This window comes from Gekko japonicus, unplaced genomic scaffold, assembly GCF_001447785.1.
Source record: "Gekko japonicus isolate JY-2015 unplaced genomic scaffold, Gekko_japonicus_V1.1 scaffold995, whole genome shotgun sequence".
Lineage (NCBI taxonomy): Eukaryota > Metazoa > Chordata > Lepidosauria > Squamata > Gekkonidae > Gekko > Gekko japonicus.
In genome coordinates, this window is record NW_015173152.1 from 664,327 (window position 1) to 683,709 (window position 19,383).

General features: G+C 47.7%; 2 protein-coding genes across 2 annotated transcripts in view; one reads left to right on the forward strand and one right to left on the reverse strand.

Moving 5' to 3' along the window:
• The window catches only part of RECQL (RecQ helicase-like), a 32,226-nt gene extending 30,046 nt beyond the window's left edge, over positions 1-2,180 (forward strand). The window contains exon 16 of the mRNA XM_015422386.1: positions 1,369-2,180. Within this exon, the coding sequence (XP_015277872.1) occupies positions 1,369-1,566 (198 nt within the window). The 3' untranslated portion in view covers positions 1,567-2,180. The remainder of the gene's footprint in view (positions 1-1,368) is intronic.
• Positions 2,181-3,470: 1,290 nt separating this feature from the next.
• On the reverse strand, positions 3,471-19,335 carry PYROXD1 (pyridine nucleotide-disulphide oxidoreductase domain 1; the record flags this gene model as incomplete). Its single annotated transcript, XM_015422385.1, has 7 exons — positions 3,471-4,550; positions 6,544-6,681; positions 9,189-9,311; positions 11,721-11,833; positions 15,794-15,932; positions 17,469-17,569; positions 19,175-19,335. Coding segments are annotated over 7 exons (1,024 nt in total), but the record flags the coding sequence as incomplete, so codon positions are not given.
• Positions 19,336-19,383: the final 48 nt, after the last annotated feature.

The window sequence follows — 19,383 nt, forward strand, 5'->3', positions numbered from 1 at the left end:
GCAAAAATTAATTATGCTCTTGTTTGTCTCTTTAAATAGTCTGATTAGCTGGAAGGGATATAAGAGAAGCGATACACTTTTTGATCACCTTCAATGTTACCAAATCATAATTTGTCTTAAAGCTAATTTTGTAAGCAATGTATAGCCATAACCTCTTGGGTTTTTAGTGGTTCTCTTTACTTTCACCTGTAGTTTGTAGTTACCCCTCCTTGATTCTTTGTAGTTTATAGAAAATGCAACAAGAATCCCCTGCGGGGGGCCAACCCCCCCCCCAAAAAAAAACCTGCAGATCACGAACTGCGAATGGGGCAAGATTTGTGGTGAATTTTGCTTCATGGTTTGGTTCGTGCCCATCCTTAGTCCCAGGTGCAATCCCCAGCATCTCTAGTTAAAGGATCTGGCAGTAGGTGATGTGAAAGACCTTTCTTTGCCTGAGACCCTGGAGAGCCACTACCATTCTAAGTAGACAGTACTGACTTTGATGGACCAAGGGTCTGATTCAGTCTAAGGCAGTTTCATGTGTTCATGCATGTGTTCAAGGACAAAGGGTGATGGGGCTGTAAATCTGCTTGTTGGAGTTATTCAGCCTTTAAAAGGCTTCTGATAGGCTTCTGTGTGTTTGCCACTAAAACTGAAACTAAGGATACAAGAAGAGCTGGATCAGACCAGACCAATAGTCCATCTAGTCCAGCATCCTGTCTCACACAGTGGCCAGCCAGTTCTTCTAGAGGGTGTAGAGGCTGAGGCCTTCCCCCCGTACAGATGTTGCCTCCTGGCTCTGGGATTCAGAGGTTGACTGCCTCTGAATGTGGCGGTTCCCCTCAGTCATCATGGCCAGTAGCCGCTGATATCTTCCGTGAGTCTAATCCCCTTTTAAAGCTGTTTATTCCTGTGACCATCACTGCATCCTCCGGCAGCGAATTCCACATTTTAATCCCTCTCATATTATTCAGAGAGGGATTCCAATGAGGTTATCCCGTCTGCTTTTTTGATTAAGTTTCTGGGCAAGTCTGCACTGCAAGGGACATCGTTAGGTGGCCTGGATTAAGTGGGTGATTGTTATACAAACATCGGCTTGGGTTTGAGGAACCACAGACTGGAGCCTTGACGAGGATGTTTCCTTTGCAGTGGCATTTTAATGCCCATTAGCCTGATCAGCAATTATCCAGTTTAATATGAAATGCAGTCTCTGTGTACCTCTGGCTGCGCATGGCTGTGGGATCCAGGGGCGTGCAGAAGTACGGCTCCCAGCAGGGAAGGGGATGTTGGGGGGGCACTAGACGTGACCAGAGAAGAAAGATGCAGATCGGGGACAGCCAAGCAGTGGAGACGATTCCTATTTTAATATGATTTATTCTGGCTTTCCAGGTCGAGTCACCTCCTCCACGTAGCCTGGGAAGTCCGAGTGGAGGGAAACGGAAGACTGCGCCCAAAAAAGCGGACAGGGGGCTCAAACAGTCTCCTTCCAAGCACACTGTCCAAGCAAAAAAGTGCAAACTTCAAGCAGATGAAGAGGATGATGATGAGGGTGATGATGATGATGAGCTAATGATCATTGAAGATTAAGAGAGTGGATTTCTAGAACTGTATCTAAATCTGCCTTTGGAGGGATGGTCCAGAGACAATGCATATTTTTCAGCCAAAAGTGACATTTGAATTGCTGCTCACCCCCATGTGGGGAAACTTTTTCTTCCAGTTGTAGCCATCTGAAGAAAAATCTACTTTTTTCATCAACGGTCCTCCCAAGTGTGGGAAAAGGTATTTAGAAATATGGCCCAACTTCTAAGCTGGTTTGTCTTTAAACAATGACAAAAGTTGTTTTGTGACGGTGTCCACGTTTTGAAGCAAATTTGGAAGTACTTCAGAACGTTTGTCCCAACCTAGCGTTCTTGTTTACAATCCCCACTGATCAAAACACTGAAATAAAGGAATGTGACATTCAGTTACAGAACATCAAAAGAACCAAGTGGTGTTTTACAGATGGAAGAGCGCTTGTGAGGACCAAAGGGGGCAGAGGCAACAGTTTATCTGGTGTAGGTGAGAAAGCGTGAATGTCTGTACTCTTCCAGTCCCTGCTTGTATCATAGGCCCTTTCTGTAGTCTTCCTTTAATCCGTGTTCGCCATGGTGTCCTCCAAGCAATTCTGCACTAAAATCGAGTTCAGCTTTCTTTTTAATCCAGGTTTTTTCCCCATTCTGCACTAAAATCAAGTTCAGCCTTCTTTTTATTCTGCCCCCCCCCCCCTAATTCTGCATCACATTCCCTCCCTTCTGAGGCCAGCCCAGTTTCAGCCTGCTGTTGCCTGGGGTTCTTTGGATGCTGTTTTGCCCTGGACTTAAATTGCCTCGACTCGAACACTGAGAAAATCCGGAGTGGCAGGCAAATGCGGAAAGGACCATAACGTGATACAGCTGTACGGGCTAACAGTTTGTGCTCTCCATCCCTTGGTAAGGGGGATGGTGGTAAACAATGATGCAAATAGGTCTCCATTGCTTGTTATAGCGTAGATGCAATTGGGAGCTCAGGATCAATCAGGCTTCCACATTATACCATTTTATTTTGGGCAGGAACGCACAGGAACGGAGTTCTGGCTGGCTCCCGAGTTGGCCACGCCCAGCAGGAACTCATTAGCATAATAGGCCACACCCAACAGCAGAAACTCATTAGGATTGGCTACATTAGGGGTGTGTGGCCTAACATGCAAAGGAGTTCCTGCTACAAAAAAAGCCCTGGGTTTTGACAACAAACAAGGTCAACAGAATAAGAAGCAAAAGGTGGGTGTGGCTGGATGAGCACACTTCTGGTAACATGGGGGTGTGGCCTAATATGCCAATAAGTTGTGCTGTCGGGTGTGGCCTATTATGCTAATGAGTTCCTGCTGGGCTTTTTCTACAAAAAAAGCTCTAGGTATACATGTGAACCAGCCCTTGCTTTGTATCTGTTCCAAGGAAACAGAGGTATGGGGGGCCCTGGTGAACGACATGGTCGAAGACACACTCTGGCACTAAAAGAGAATGCTGGGTATAGCACTTACGGAGGACCCAAACGCCTGTGAGAAATGTTTTCAGGATTTAGACTGCACCCCTAGGTTTGAATATTTGGTGTGTTTTGTAATGGCCATATCTGACGGTTTTTCTTTACAATGTGAGAACTGCAGTTGAATGTGCTTTAGCAAGAAGTTTAAAATGCACAATTTAAGGAACAACAAAGAAGTTTAAAATGCACAATTTAAGGAAGCAACATGTAAATTAAAGGTTTTTTTTTAAAAAAATGTACCTGCAGAATGTATGGCTATGACTGGATGGGACGTACCACTACCATAGTGGGAGGGAATCCCTCTTGCTGTGAATAAGAGCAAACCGTTCTTATTTCCAAGAAAATTACTTCTACGAAGCAGAAATTCTGCTGCGGGAGCTACTCTTGAGCATTCTTCCTGGAGACTCCAGACAGTGTGACTCAAGTTATGGAACCATTTTTTTATTTTCCAGGATCTGCTTTCATTTGAAGTTTAGATTGTCATCCGAGCTTAAACCTTTTGCTCAGGCAGCACGATCTCATTTGTCATTCCATTACTTCCCAAGGAGGGGTTCAACACTCCACCAACAGGGAGGCTGCAGATTGGCTGGGACAGAACCACATAAGTGGCTCCATCCACACTGGGAACACACCCCTCAATTTACTTTAGCTGGGTGGGACAATAACAGAGAACAGCAGCTATAGGAGAAGGAGGCAGGGTGGGCCTTAAAAAAACTAGGCATACTAGATGAACAGGGCATGATCTAGCTATGGGCACTTGGAGATCCCGTTAATTTCAGTAATGTTTTAAACGCAGCAAAGCGGTGTTATCCAACACCCGGTTAACCGGCATGCAGCCTGCTCTGGAATAGGCTCTGGTCCCAGCCACGGCTACACCCAGTTTGCAGTGCTATCAAGGCCTCACTCAAGAACTGTGTCATATTTAAGCCCTACCGCACTTGTAAATTATAGTAAGAAGTCCATGTCTGAAATCTTATAAAGTGTATGCACTTTCCTTCAAACCCCCCCCAAATGCCCAACCTTATTGCAGTTGCATACCATCATCACCTGAATGCTCTCCTCGTGTCCATTTCAAGGTAACCACAGTCATACATGTGTTGAAACACGTAAGCCGCTCAGAGCCCTAAGGGGGTGAGCGGGATACAAACTGAATGAAATAAATAAATGAATGAATGTATGTCTGTTGTTCACACAGGCGATACCCGTTCTCAAAGCCTGGTCTGCTAACCAGATGTAAAGAGTCAGACAGCAACATTTTCAGAAGTTCAGTCAAAGTAATCCTCGATGTCTATGTTTGGATCCAAGAGATCTTCCCCGTAGCGCGAAAGATCCATCTGATTTAGAATCAGGTTTTCAAAAGTTTCTTCCAGGTCAGTCTCGCCAATCAGCACAGCTCCCATCATCCGCCCGTTCTGCATCACCACTTTGACATACTCCTGGCCTTTGGTACATCTCAGCATCAGTTCGTGGTCTGATCCCAGCCCTTGACCGTTGTATTTTCCCAGCAGCACCACCTGCAGGAATAAAAACAGGATTAAAGACTGCAGATATCTTGGGCACACAGGAACGGCAGGAACTGTAGAATGGAACCTTCCTGTTTAAATTCTGCTATTCTGCCCCTGATTTGCTTTGCATTTATCTTGTGTGTGAGCGTGAAGCCGCTTCTGACTTATGGCAACCCTATGAATTATTGACCTCCAAAATGTCCCATCGTTAACAGCCTTGCTCAGGTCTTGCAAACTGGGGGCCCTTGTGGATTCCTTGACTGAGTCAATCCATCTCATCTTGGGTTTTCTCATAATGTGACCAAAGTATGACAGCCTCAGTTTAGTCATTTTAGCTTCTAGGGAGAGTTCAGGCTTGATTTGGTCTAGAACCCACCTGTTTGTTTTTTTGGCAGCCCACGGTAAAACTCTCCTCCAATGTATGGGTGAAATTATCCCACACGTTCTGGTACGTCTACGCTCCACTCAAGCTCTCTTATGAGCAGTTGTACTGTTTAGGTCCAGAGGGTGGCCATGTCGTTCTGCATTACAACAGCTGTGTTTGAGTCCAGTAGCACCTTAAGAACATGAGCCCTGCTGGATCAGACCAATAGTCCATGTAGTCAAGCACCCCATCTCACACAGTGGCCAACCAGTTCCTCCGAATGGCCGACAACAGGGCGTTGGAGGTCAAGGCCTTCCCCTGACGCTGCTTCCTGGCTCTGGGAGTCAGAGGAATAGTATCTCTGAATGTGGAGGTTCCCCTCAGTCGCCGTTGATAGACTTACCCTTAAAGACCATCAATATTTTCGGGGTCTAAGAAAGCTCCCTTTGTCTGATCAGGTGCTACTGGACTCAAATCTAGTGGTATAGGTCCAATTGCTCAAATGTTGCACAAGAGAACACACTCTGAATTCAGCCAGAACCTACATAACTTTGACGGAGATAACACACATCACACTCTGAATTCAGCCAGAACCTACATGACTTTGATGGAGGTAACAGACATCCAGATGTTCCCTCTAAGCTGTGGAGTCTTGTGAGCAAAAATTCTATTTTGTGAGTGACTGGCATTAAAGTTGTGAGTGAGCGATTTGGCTACTGCATAAATGAGTTTGCTCTGGAGCCATCCCTTCCTGAGCTGAGACAAAAATGTGTGAGCCGGAGGCTGAAAAACTGTGAGCTAGCTCACACTAACTCAGCTTAGAGGGAACACTGAATTCCAGACCCATGAAATCTCGGATACCAGAATAATTTGAAGAATTGGCATGGCCATATTTATGGCCCAACATATAAGCTAGTAGCATAACTAAAAACATATAAGGAAACAACATCTGGTTATATACATATACACACATACAAAACCCTTTTATACGTTTATTTTGGATGTGTGTCTGTAATATAGAGAATAGTGACCACTGAGGAATGCTGCTGGACTCATATCTAGTGGTATAGGTTCAATTGCTCAAATGTTACACCAGGGAACACACTCTGAATTCAGCCAGAACCCACATATAATAATCCAGACTTCCTGCTACTGAACATGAAACAGAATGAGTATAGTATTTTCAGTCACGTTTACAACAATCAGTTTGCCCTTGTTTGAATGATGAAGAGCTTGACCCAATGAGTCTTGAGCTAGTGTGCTGGTTCCCCAAGTGGGCAATACCACCCCCTCAGGGGCACTGGAACGATCCAGGTGCAGATCCACAAACTGCATCTTTTTGCCCACTTGAAGGTAGATGTCCAGGGGGGCGCAGAGTAATTTTTTTCCCTGAAAAAGGGGGCGGTAGGCCAAATAAGTTTGGGAACCTCTGAGCTGGCTCGATAAAATCACTGCCCCAGACACAGTGTTCTATCTATGCCTTGTGGTTAATAGCCACCGACGGACCTCTGCTTCATATGTTTATCAATATACAACTTTGAGCTACAGGCCTGATGCTGTTGCAGGCTGTTCTGCCCACTGCTAGGAAGCTAGAAATTCCAGGACCGCAGCCAGCTTCTTTAGATGCAATGAGTTTACCTTGTAATTGAAAAACTTTGTAACGTGAGCAAAGAGTTCAAAGCTGAAGTCCATTTCGGCGGGCTCCCCTAAAGCACCAGCAGCCATGCATTTCGCCGCGTACCATCCCATCTGCCTGGCCTGCGTCCAGAGCCTCATCTGGAAAAAGACGGGACAATAAAAGGGACGCGTATTTTTGCCCAGGTTACTTAAGGCCTAGGAGTGCCTCGTTCTGAGAGCCTGATCTCAGATACTCCGCTTGTTGGGGGAACGGCTGTTAACAATGGCATTTTGCACTACAAAACACAGCAACCCCCGTTTCACCCTAAGGCTGTTCTTCTGTATGTAGAAATACTTCACTGTGAGCCTCCCCCACCCTGGGTTGGCCAGTCTGCCATTCTGTTTGAGGTCAGGCCGCCTCCCCTGAGGCCTCAGAATGGGAAGGGAAAGGGGTTATGCCACCAAAGTCCTCTTCCTTCCCAGGACTGGCCCCCTCCATAGCTCAGTCCTTCCCTTCCTCCTCTGCCGGGTGTGGTGCCTTCCCTTTTATGGGATTCCGTGGCTCCACCCCCGCCTGGCCGGTATCCAATCCAGGGCCACCTCTTAACCTCTCCCATCCTGTCCGTCCCCAAGTCCGGGCTTGACCCTTGCCTTTTGTCCACACCCCTCCCCCCTGGCTCTCTGCCTTGTCCTCAAGCTATAATTATGGTTACCAGTCTCCAGGTGGTGGCTGGAGATCTGAGATGATGAAGAAGAAGAGATTGGATTTATACCCTGCCCTTCACTACCCAAAGGAGTCTCAGAGCGGCTTACAAACTCCTTTCCCTTCCCCTCCCCACAACAGACACCCTGTGAGGGAGGTGACGCGTATTTTTGCCCAGGTTACTTAAGGCCTAGGAGTGCCTCGTTCTGAGAGCCTGATCTCAGATACTCCGCTTGTTGGGGGAACGGCTGTTAACAATGGCATTTTGCACTACAAAACACAGCAACCCCCGTTTCACCCTAAGGCTGTTCTTCTGTATGTAGAAATACTTCACTGTGAGCCTCCCCCACCCTGGGTTGGCCAGTCTGCCATTCTGTTTGAGGTCAGGCCACCTCCCCTGAGGCCTCAGAATGGGAAGGGAAGGGGGTTATGCCACCAAAGTCCTCTTCCTTCCCAGGACTGGCCCCCTCCATAGCTCAGTCCTTCCCTTCCTCCTCTGCCGGGTGTGGTGCCTTCCCTTTTATGGGATTCCGTGGCTCCACCCCCGCCTGGCCGGTATCCAATCCAGGGCCACCTCTTAACCTCTCCCATCCTGTCCGTCCCCAAGTCCGGGCTTGACCCTTGCCTTTTGTCCACACCCCTCCCCCCTGGCTCTCTGCCTTGTCCTCAAGCTATAATTATGGTTACCAGTCTCCAGGTGGTGGCTGGAGATCTGAGATGATGAAGAAGAAGAGATTGGATTTATACCCTGCCCTTCACTACCCAAAGGAGTCTCAGAGCGGCTTACAAACTCCTTTCCCTTCCCCTCCCCACAACAGACACCCTGTGAGGGAGGTGGGGCTGAGGGAGCTCTGACAGAAACTGCTCTTTTTCAAGAACGGTTCTTATCAGAGCTACGGCTTGCCCAAGGTCATCCAGCCAGGTGCAAGTGGAGGAGTGGGGAATCAAACCCGGATCTCCCAGATTAGAGTCCGCGCTCCTAACCACTACACCAAACTGGAGATTACAACTGATCTCCATGCGACAGAGATCAGTTCCCCTTAAAGTCACTCCACCCCCCAAACACTGCCCTCCTCAGGTACCTCAAAATCTCCAGGTATCTCCCAACACGGAGTTGGCAACCCTAGCCGAATTGGAGCCGTCTGCCTGGTCCTAGGGGCCCCCCCCCCCCCCCCCCCCGCTATCCACAATTTGGACAACTGGGGTAGGGTTGAGTCAGGGCCAGGTGACGGCTCCCAACATTCACAGAACTATTTAAAAGTTCCTTAATGCTTGGGCATCTCGATGGCTTGTTGTAAAGAAAGCTCGGAATGTATTTCTGGAAGATACTACAGCAGTGGATAAAGTCGTAACTGCCCAAGTTAAGAACTGCACGCATTGTGGTATAATTATAGTAAGTAAAGGGAATTTTTGATTCAGTACAGGTGCCGTTTCCCAAGATGAAAGCCACCGCCGCTGAGAATGCACCTAGTCCAGCTGTGGAAAAGTTTCCCTTAAGAGGCCTACCAGCTATGTACACTTTCAGGACATGTGTGAAAATCTTTTTATAAAGCCCCCACTGTAGCACCTCCAACATGGCCAAGAGGTGGTGAGTGACTGTAGCAGCTACCAGTTTGGTCAGCTACTACAGTCAATCTGGAAAGCCCTCTTCCAGCTATCACATGCTATTGCAAGAAGCTGGGCACAGCTGCGAGGCGAGAAAGAGCATGGGCTGATGGGCGGTGGCGCTAAGAGGGTGCTTAAAAGAGACTATCTGCAGGTGACAGTAGCTGCTGTCAGAACAGCTGCTACAATTGCATAGAGGCTTCTGCCTGCGGGAATATTTGAGGGCTCTTAATTCTTAGGCTGGCCAGTGGTAAAGTGACCCCCCAGTTCCACTGCACAGATGTGTTGGCCACAAGAGACATCCACTTTCTCATTGCCCCCAAACCACGAGAGGTAGCACAACCCACGCTTGTTTTACCTGCTGCCATACTGGACTGGGCTCCCATGATGTTGTGCAGATGTCCCCTGCTGCGTAGATGTCCGGTAGCGAAGTACACATCTCTTTGTCCACCTTTAAACCTCCGTCTTGGCCCAGAGCAAACTAAACAAAATAGGTAAAAGTTGATGCCTAACAGAAGGGGAAGATGCCACTTGGCCGGTGTTTTATTATCAGCGGTTCCCAGCTTTTTTGTAAGACCCACAAGTCCAAATCGATTCGGTATGGTGACCCATCCAAGCCTGGCCCGAGATTTTTTAGGTGCCCTAGGCAAGGTATGGTGCTGGAGAAGACTCTTGAGAGTCCCTTGGACTGCAAGATCAAATCAGTCAGTCCTAAAAGAAATCAACCCTGACTGTTCCCTGGAAGGCCAGATACTGTGAAGCTGAAGCTCAAGTACTTTGGCCACCCGATGAGAAGGGAGCACTCCCTGGAGAAGACCCTGATGCTGGGGAAGATTGAAGGTCAAAGAAGACGGGGACAGCAAAGGATGAGATGGTTGGACAGTGTCATCGATGCAACGAACATGAAATTGAGCCAACTTCAGAGGACGGCGGAAGACAGGAGGGCCTGGCATGATGTGGTCCATGGGGTCACAAAGAGTCGGACTCGACTGTGCGACTGAACAACAACAAGGCAAGGTATGACCTTGGCACTCATCTAGTTTTGCATTCCTTTTTCTACAGTGGCTAACCAGATGCTTCTGAGAGACCAGCAAGCATCACACAAAGGGCGCAGCCACCCCCACTATGAGCCCCAAGCGAGTGGCATTCTGACGGCACACAGCCTTTGCCTGCGGAGGCTAAATCCCGCTCCTTCCCCATTACTCCTTCTAATCTCCCCTAAGAGTCTAAGAAACTCACTCTAGGAACCTCAAGACACGTTTGACTTGATCAGCATGTATATGCAGTGAGCTAAAAAGGTAAAGGTAAAGGTCCCCTTGCTCGAAAGCCAGTCGAGTCCGACTCTAGGGTTGCGGTGCTCATCTCCATTTCAAAGCCGAAGAGCCAGCGCTGTCTGAAGACGTTTCCGTGGTCATGTGGCCGGCATGACTAAACACCAAGGCGCATGGAACGCTGTTACCTTCCCCACCGAAGTGGTACCTATTTATCTACTTGTAATTTCTTGCTTTCGAACTGCTAGGTTGGCAGGAGCTGGAACTAGAGACGGGAGCTCACTCCGTCATGCGGCACACTCGGGTCTCGAACTGCTGAACTACCGACCTTCCCCAGCCTGCAGTTCAGCGTCTTAACCACTCGAGCCACCGCAGCTGTATATGCAGTGAGCCAATGACCTCCAAAGCATCCTATCATGAATGGCCTTGCTCAGGTCTTGCAGACTGAAGGCCCTCGTGGCTTCCTTGCTTGAGTCAATCCTGGCCGGTTTGGCCAGGGATCCTGGAGGGTTTTTTTGGTCATCTTCTGGGTGTGGAACAGCAGTCACAGCAGGTGTGGAGGAGGTATTTGAGAATTTCCTGCCTTGTGCAGGGGGCTGGACTAGATGACCCTGGAGGCCCCCCTCTAACTCTATGAACCTATGATTCCATTTGTTGGGCCTTCCTCTTGTCCTGCTGCCTTCGACTTTTCCTAACACTGTTCTCTTTCCCAATGAGTCTTGTCTTCTCATAACGTGACCAAAGTACGATACCCTCAGTTAGGTCACTTTAGCTTCTAGGAAGAGTTCAGGCTTGATTTGATACTCTATCAAACACTCGTCAGGGATGCTCTAGGCCAGTGGTGGCGAACCTATGGCACGGGTGCCAGAGATGGCACTCAGAGCCCTCTCTGTGGGCACGCGTGCCATCGCCCCAGCCAGGCCCAGACCATCATTAAAGTGTTGAATTCTCTCTGCCAAATAATTTTAAGTCAATGAAAGCATTTGGGATTGCTTTCCTTACTTTGTTTGGATCATCTTAAGTTACTGTATGAGTTGTTTTTTCTAAAGTAAAACCTCAGTGTTCAAGTTAAATTGCTGTGTTGGCACTTTGCGATAAATAAGTGGGTTTTGGGTCGCAGTTTGGGCACTCGGTCTCTAAAAGGTTCGCCATCACTGCCCTAGGCTGATCCCGCATTGAGCAGGGGGTTGGACTAGGTGGCCTGTAGGGCCCCTGCAAACTCTGGGATTCTGGGATCTAGAACTCACTTATTTGTCTTTTTGACAGTCCACGGCAATGCTCCCTCTAAGCCATGGACTCTTGTGAGCAAAAATTCTACTTTGTGAGCGACTGGCATTAAAGTTGTGAGCGAGCGATTTGGCAGCTGCATAAATTAGTTTGCTCGGGAGACATCCTCCCTGAGCTAAGACAAAAACGTGTGAGCCAGAGGCTAAAAAACTGTGAGCTAGCTCACACTAGCTCAGCTTAGAGGGAACACTGGTCCACGGTATCCATAAGTCTCTCCTCCAACACCCTTAAGGTCCTTGTCGCTTGGGAGATGGAAAAGTAATTCCCAGCCACTTCCCCCTCCCCCGTTTGGAAGAACATCGCCTCAGTCAGACTCTTTCCTCAGTCCTTACGCTGTTGCCCTCGAGGAACGGCTGGACGTTCGGAACCACTCCAGTGGCACTGACGATGAAGTCGCAGCCGTACACCTTCCCATTCGAGAGTTCTGCATACACCGGCCACAGTTCTGAAATTAATTTCGTTTATTAGATTTTTTTTTAGTTGCCACACACTCAAAGGGTCTCGTGGTGACTTACAACATTAAAATCAATAAGGTGAAAACATAAAAACAAATGACAAATATTAACATATTTAGAGAGCCAGTTTGATGTAGTGGTTGAGTATGCGGACTCTAATCTGGGAGAACCGGGTTTGATTCCCCACTCCTCCACTTGCACCTGGCTGGATGACCTTGGGCAAGCCGTAGTTCTGATAAGAGCTGTCCTTGAAAAAGAGTAGTTTCTATAAGACCTCTCTCAGCCCAACCTACCTGAAAGGGTGTCTGTTGTGGGGAGGGTAAGGGAAAGGAGTTTGTAAGCTACTCTGAGACACCTTTGGGTAGTGAAGGGCGGGGGGTATAAATCTAATCTCTTCTGCTTCTTCTTCTAACATCAAAATATTAAAATACTTAGCTTTCACCATACAACCCAAACATGCGGTTATTTCCCCTCCGAAAGCCGACCTAAACAATTCGGCTTTGCATGCCCTACAGAAACTCAATCAGTCCAGCAGGGCACGGGTGTCATCCAAGAGTGCATTCCACAGGGCAGGGGGCCACAACTGAGAAGGCCCCCCCCCTTTTTTTGATGTTGAGCTTCAAGCCCACTTTTGCGCTCTCCTCTTTTATCCTGAGCAGGAGGCTCTTTAGGTCCTCTTCACTTTCTGCCATCAGAGTGGTATCGTCTGCATATCTGAGGTTATTGTTTTCCTCTATTACTTTGCATTGTTCATTCAGGAAGGCCTCCTTATCTCTCCTTGCTGTTCTCTGGAAATCTGCGTTCAGTTGGGTAAATCTTTCCTTTTCGCCTTTGCCTTTCGCTTTCCTTCTTTCCTCTGCTATTTGTAAAGCCTCATCAGAAAGCCATTTTGCTTTCTTGCATTTCTTTTTCTTTGGTATGGTGGTGATTGCTGCCTCCTGTACAATGTCACGAACCTCCGTCCATAGTTCTTCAGGCACTCTATCTATCAAATCCAGACCCTTGAATCTATTCTTCACCTCTACTGTATATTCATCAGGGATGTGATCTAGGTCAAACCTGAATGGCCTCATGGTTTTCCCGATTTTCTTCAGCCCTGGGTATGAGTGTCCTAAAGCATTAAATACTTTGAGAGTTAACACCAACACCTTGAATTGGATCTGGAGACTGGTAGCCAGTGCAGCTGCCACAGAACTGGAGTCATATGAGCTGGCCCGTGATGTTCCAGTCAGCCATCTGGCAGCGGCTGCGTTCTGGACCACCTGCAGTTTCCAAAGCATTTTCAAGGGTAGCCCTACACAGAGCGAATTACAGTAGTCCAGTCTGGAGGTGACCATTACATGGATCAATGTGGCAATGCCTGACCCAGACAAATACGGAGCCAGCTAGTGGACCCTGTGTCGGTGAAAAAAACGCTGACTGTGCTACCATGGTCGCTTGTGTATCCAGCGACAGCAGGAACCAACCACACCCCGAGGCTCTTTACATAGCCTACAGCTGTCAACTGGACAGCTAGCATCTCAGTCTTTCCTAGCCACATGAACTCTGTCTTGGATGGATTCAACTTCAGCCAGCTCCCCCTTAACCACAGGCACTTGGATACTGCCAAGAGCCCTGCCACCAGCTGTTTAGAGCCACCGGCTGTTAGAGAGCCAGTTTGATGTAGCGGTTGAGTGTGCGGACTCTAATCTGGGAGAACCGGGTTTGATTCCCCACTCCTCCACTTGCACCTGCTGATGTGATCTTGGGTCAGTCACAAGCTCTGGCACAGCTGTCCTTGAAAAAGAGCAGTTTGTGTCAGAGTTCTCTCAGCCCCACCCACCTCACAGGGTGTCTGTTGTGGGGAGGGGAAGGGAAAGGAGGTTGTAAGCCGCTCTGAGACTCCAAGTGAAGGGCGGGGCATAAATCCAATCTCTTCTTCTTCTTCTTCTGTTTATCCAACAGGAGGAAGAGCTGAGTGTCTTCAGCACATTGATGGCACTCAACTCCAAACCTCCTGATGATCGTGGCAAGAGGGTACACATATATTTTAAATAACATCAGGGAGAGGATTGAACCCTGTGGGAACCCCACAATTCAGGTCTCGTCAGGAAGACCACTCCTCCCCAATAGCAACTCTCTGAGCACGTCCCTGGAGGAATGATGAGAACCAACCAAGGACAGTGCCCCTTACCCCCAGGGAGGCAAGGCGGTCGATCAGGACCAAATGGTCAACTGTACTGAAGGCTGCTGATAGATCCAGGAAGAATCAACAGGGTAAGCAAGCAGATGTAACCGGAGATTGTCAATGAAGAACCTAAAAGGTTAAATACATACCAATCGGAGGGCCCAATCTTAAAATCAATAGATACAGGTTATAAAAAAACACATGTATTTATTACAAATTATTTAAAAACTGGTCCAAATGTAGCCTCAATAAGAATTAAGAAGGACCTTATGTGACCTGACGCATCTTGGCCAACTGGTCTTCTTCAGAGATCAAGCATAAATAATACACGTAGGTTCAATGTTGCAATAATAAAACAGTATTAATCAATATAGGACCAAGTGAAAATTATATTATAATAATTATCAGTGGTGTAGTGTGGCTAAGGTGTACAATAGAGGCCTCATTGTACTGCCATAATATGCCTTCCTATTTTGGTCCTAAAGATATAATTATAGATGCAATCGAGACCATTACGACGCACGAGCTCTAGATTGCATTTGAAATTGCATCTTAGTAGGACCAAAATACGAAGGCGTGTTATTGCAGTACCATCTAAGATATATGCACCTGATTAGGACACAAGGTGATATTATATGAGGCCTCTACTGTACACCTTGGCTTGAACCACTGATAATTATTATAATATAATTTTCACTTGGTCCTAGATTGATACTTTGTTTTATTATTGCAGTATTTATTTATTTATTTATTTATTTATTTTTCAAATTTCTACCCCGCCCTCCCAGCCAAAGCCGGCTCACATATTGAGCCTACGTGTATTGTTTATGCTTGGCCAGTTGGCCAAAACCCGTCCGGTCACATGCGGTCCTGTTTATGAAATCCTGTATTTATTTAATTCTTACTGAGGCTACCTTTGGCTCTGTATCTCTTTATTGATTGAAGGTAACAGAAGAAGGGGATGGCAAAGGACGAGATGGTTGGACAGTGTTATCGATGCAACAAACATGCAATTGAGCGGACTCCGGAGGACGACAGAAGACAGGAGGTCCTGGCGTGATGAGGTCCGTGGGGTCACGAAGAGTTGCACTCAACTGTGCGATTGAATGACGACAACAACTACTGATTTTAAGATTGGGCACTCCTATTTGTATGTATTCAACCTTGTAGGTTCTTAATTCATATTCGTGTTTTTTGTCCCCCTTCTTTTTCGTTCCTCGCTGGAGATTGTCAACCAATGCAATCGGTGCTGACTCGGCCCGAAAGCCAGGCCTGGAGCCCGATTGAAAAGGGTCCAGGGCAGATGTCTCATCCAGGAAAACCTGGAGCTGCTTGGCCGCTGCTCACTCAACTACCTTCTCCAGAAAAGGTAGATTAGATACGGATTCCAGACCCTGGGATAGTGCAAGGAACCCTGCCACTGACGGCACTCAACTCCAAACGTCCTGACGATCTCGCCAAGAGGATGCGTATATATGTCAAATAATAGCAGAGAGAGGATCGAACCTTGTGGGACCCCTCAATTCAGGTCTCGGTGGGAAGTCCTCTCCTTCCCAGTAGCAACCCTATGACAGTAAGAATGGCAGTACCTTGCGTTAGCACCAGAGAAGGGGGAAGGAACCTGCCTCTTTTTCAAATCAATCTGTCGGTACTCTTTAAGATGATGATCCTCACGCTCTGAGAGCCGCCGCTTTAGACGGAGCAAGCTGTGGCCCACGTGGGGTTGGCAAGCCACGTCTTGGTCAGCGCACGGGTTCACTTTTGTTCTAAAACTTCTGCTTACCTTGATCTGGTCCTGCGTTCCCCTCATCCGGTTGAGCTTTCGGGAAAGCCAAGGATACCTTCCGTGACCTCTGGAACTCTTCTGGGAGGTAGATTTTCTTTATTTCGCACAGGCTTTCAATGTGAACTTTATGGGACAGCTTCAGAGAAAGGGACAAAGGCGTTTCTTAATATCAAGTGGGGGTCAAGGGCCATTAAGTCACTGCCGACTTACGGCTCCCCCATGGGGGGTTTTCAAGGCAAGAGGCGACCAGAGGTGGTTGGCCACGGCCTTCCTCTGCACAGCGGTCATGGAATTCCTTGATGGTTTCCCATCCAAATACTAACCAGAGCCCACCCTTCGCTTCCGGGATCTGACGAGATCGGTCTAGCCTGGGCCATCCTAGGAATGGCTCTTTAATATCACAAGCACTGTTCCCTCTAAGCTGAGTTAGTGTGAGCTAACTCACAGTTTTTCAGCCTCCGGCTCACCCATTTTGGTCTTAGCTCAGGAAGGAGGGCTCCCGAGCAAACTAATTGATGCAGCAGCCAAATCGCTCGCTCACAACTTTAGTGCCAGTAGCTCACAAAGTAGAATTTTTGCTCACAAGACTCCACAGGTTAAAGGGAACACTGACACAAGTACTAACAATAGGACAAGCAAGCTTTAAAAGGTGTTCTCCTACGATGAGGACAGACCCAAGCCCATGAAGGGCATGTGAATTGCCTTGGGGGATCAGCCAAGGTCTGGCATGCTGGTGTACAGATCACACCAGTCAGACTGTGGGAGGGGCCGTGGCTCAGTGGCAGAGCATCTGCTTGGCATGCAGAAGGGTCCCAGGTTCAATCCCCGGCACCTCCGGTTAAAAGGGTCAAATCGGAGGTGACGTGAAAGACCTGAGCCTGAGACCCTGGAAAGCCACTGCCAGTCTGAGTAGGCAATACTGACTTCGATGGACCCAGGGGTCTGGTTCAGTAGAAGCCAGTTTCCTGTGTTCCATTTCATATCGGACTCCTTGTATTTAGGGGCCTTGGTCAATGTGAAGACCAGCATGTGACTAATAGGCTGGCACATGGAATAGAATCCTGAGCAATGTTCCCTCTAAGCTGCAGAGCCTTGTGAGCAAAAATGCTACTTTGGGAGCTACTGGCATTAAAGTTGTGAGCGGGCGATTTGACTAATGCATAAATTAGTTTGCTCTGGAGCCATCCTTCCTGAGCAAACACACAAATGTGTGAGCCGGAGGCTAATACCTGTGAGCTAGCTCACACTAACTCAGCTTAGAGGGAACACTGATTCCTGAGCTAATTTTTAAGAAGGCGAATTAGAACAAGCAAACGGGACGGTAGATCTTTGGCACCTGCCATTTTCCAGCTCAAATCCCCCCTGCCCCATTCTAAACAAATCTGCATCAGGAATCTGTTACACATATTTGCACGTAACGTGCTCTTAGCCCCCCAAGAGAGCCTCGGTCGGCTTGTCCGCTGGAAAGATCCATAAGGTCCAGACAAGCTTTTTATTTGAGGAAGGCTGGCTACCATCAACAATTTTTCTCTTCGGGGAAATTCTCAAGTTGCCAGGAAACTTAATGGTCCCGGAGGTATAACTGGACACAGAGGACAGTGTACGTGGTCCACATCCCACCCCCCAGGTGACTGGGTACCTAAGGACATGATATCGGCAGAAAGCGTCCCACCTCTTTTGCTCCCTTGAGATGTAAGCCTTCGTGCCAATCGGGACCCAAGGCACTGCCTGTCTTCCCCGGTTCTGCTTCAGCTTTTGCTTCCTTCTCGGTTTCTGGGGAGAAAAAAAAATCAAGGAAGAGACCAAAAGGTGTACGTGTCACGCACTCTGGATCACCAACCCATTCTCCAGATGCCAATCTGAAGACCAGAACAGCTGGACCCCCTCATAGGCCTGCAGGGAGGTCTGCAGGAACTACAGAGTTGGCGTCATCTCACTATAAGGCTTTAACTGGTATGGAGCACAGGCAGTTTGATAGCCCGAGACGGCCAACTGGAGGGCTAACAGGCTTTCCGACTGCTCCCTTCAGGAGCCAGATGTACTGGAAAGGCCAAGAACCAAACCCCTAAATGGTCTGCGATCTTCATAGCTGGCGGACCGCCTCTTCCGACATATTCCCCCTGAAATTTGCTTTCTTCAAGCCGCAAGCCACTTGTGCTGCCTGATCCCCGGGATGTTTGCCAAGCATCTACCAGGATGAGGGCCTTCTTTGTGGTGGCCCCGTCCTAGTGGAACCACCTGTCAGACAGTACACGGGCCCTGCGGGACTTATCTAAGTTCCACAGGGCCTGCAAAAGGAGAGTTCTTCCGTTTACCTTTTCATTAGTCGGGTCTGTTTAAGCTTTATTTGTACTATGTTTTAATTGATGTCTGATAATACCTTAGCTGTTTTTTTCTTTTTTAAACATTTTTATTGCTTTTCTAAAACTACAATACCTTACCTGTTGTTGGCTGCCTTGAGACTGCTTGGCAGCAAGAGGCGGCATATAAATTTAAGAATGATAACAATAAATAATAATTAAAAAGCCAAAGACACTGTGTAATGCAAGGGATATAAAATCACACAGAGTCCTCTATGCTTTTTTCCCCTTTGAGGTTGAGTGTGTGTGACTGGCCAAAGGTCACCTAGGAGGCTTCCACGGCATACTGGGGATTCAAACCTGGATCTCCCAGCTCCTAGTCTGATACCCTAACCTCTACATCACTTTGACTCATTAACTTAAAAGAGCAAATCAGTAAGAGTGATTTTTCAAAGGTCTTTAGAGTGTGGCATACTTTTCCTCAGTAATCCCTATAAAGTCACCCAGTATTATCATCTGTCTTTGGGCGGGGCTGTCTTGGGGGCAAGAGAGCAACAGCTGGTGGCTGGTGAGATGGAAATGGACCTCTGTAGCCTGTCCATTAGCTGGTGGGTCCCACTGCTCAAAGGGGCTGAAGTCGATTTTCCTAGCTCACACACTGGGCTCTTCCACGTTCTAATTTCCATCACTTGTGTGTCCCTGTGGCTTTATTTTTTCCCTTTTCCACATCTGTTTTGCTCCCTCTAGTGGTCAATTCGGTATTGCATCACTTTATGTTTGGCATTAAAACCTGCAGGGAGGTATGCAGGACATACACCCATGTAATACTGAAGCAACCACTAGAGGGAGCAAAACACATGCAAGAAAGAAAAACCCCCAAAGCAACAGGGACACACAAGTGATGAAAATGAGAATGGCCACTGAGTCACTATGCTGCGTTAGGTCTCAACAGTTCCAAAATACTTACAGCATGTAGATTTGACTGATGCAATTGTTTGCATACTTTTTTTAAAAAAAATTCACCATACGTGCAAATGCCAACTACGATGCCGGCCACTGAGCTGAGTATTCTACTTACCTGCCATTGTGTATTTTGTCCTCTTGCAAGCGATGGGAGGCTCCGGCTTCTCCGCACTCAGCTTTGGAATCAGGAACTGAGCTGCCCCTGCATCGAAGAAGGTGTTCCCGATCGCTTTGTCTTTGATGGCCCAGATCACTTCACAACCTTCAATCTCATAGCTGGAAGGAGAATGAAAACAAACAGGAAAGAGAAGAGGGCTCCCGGGA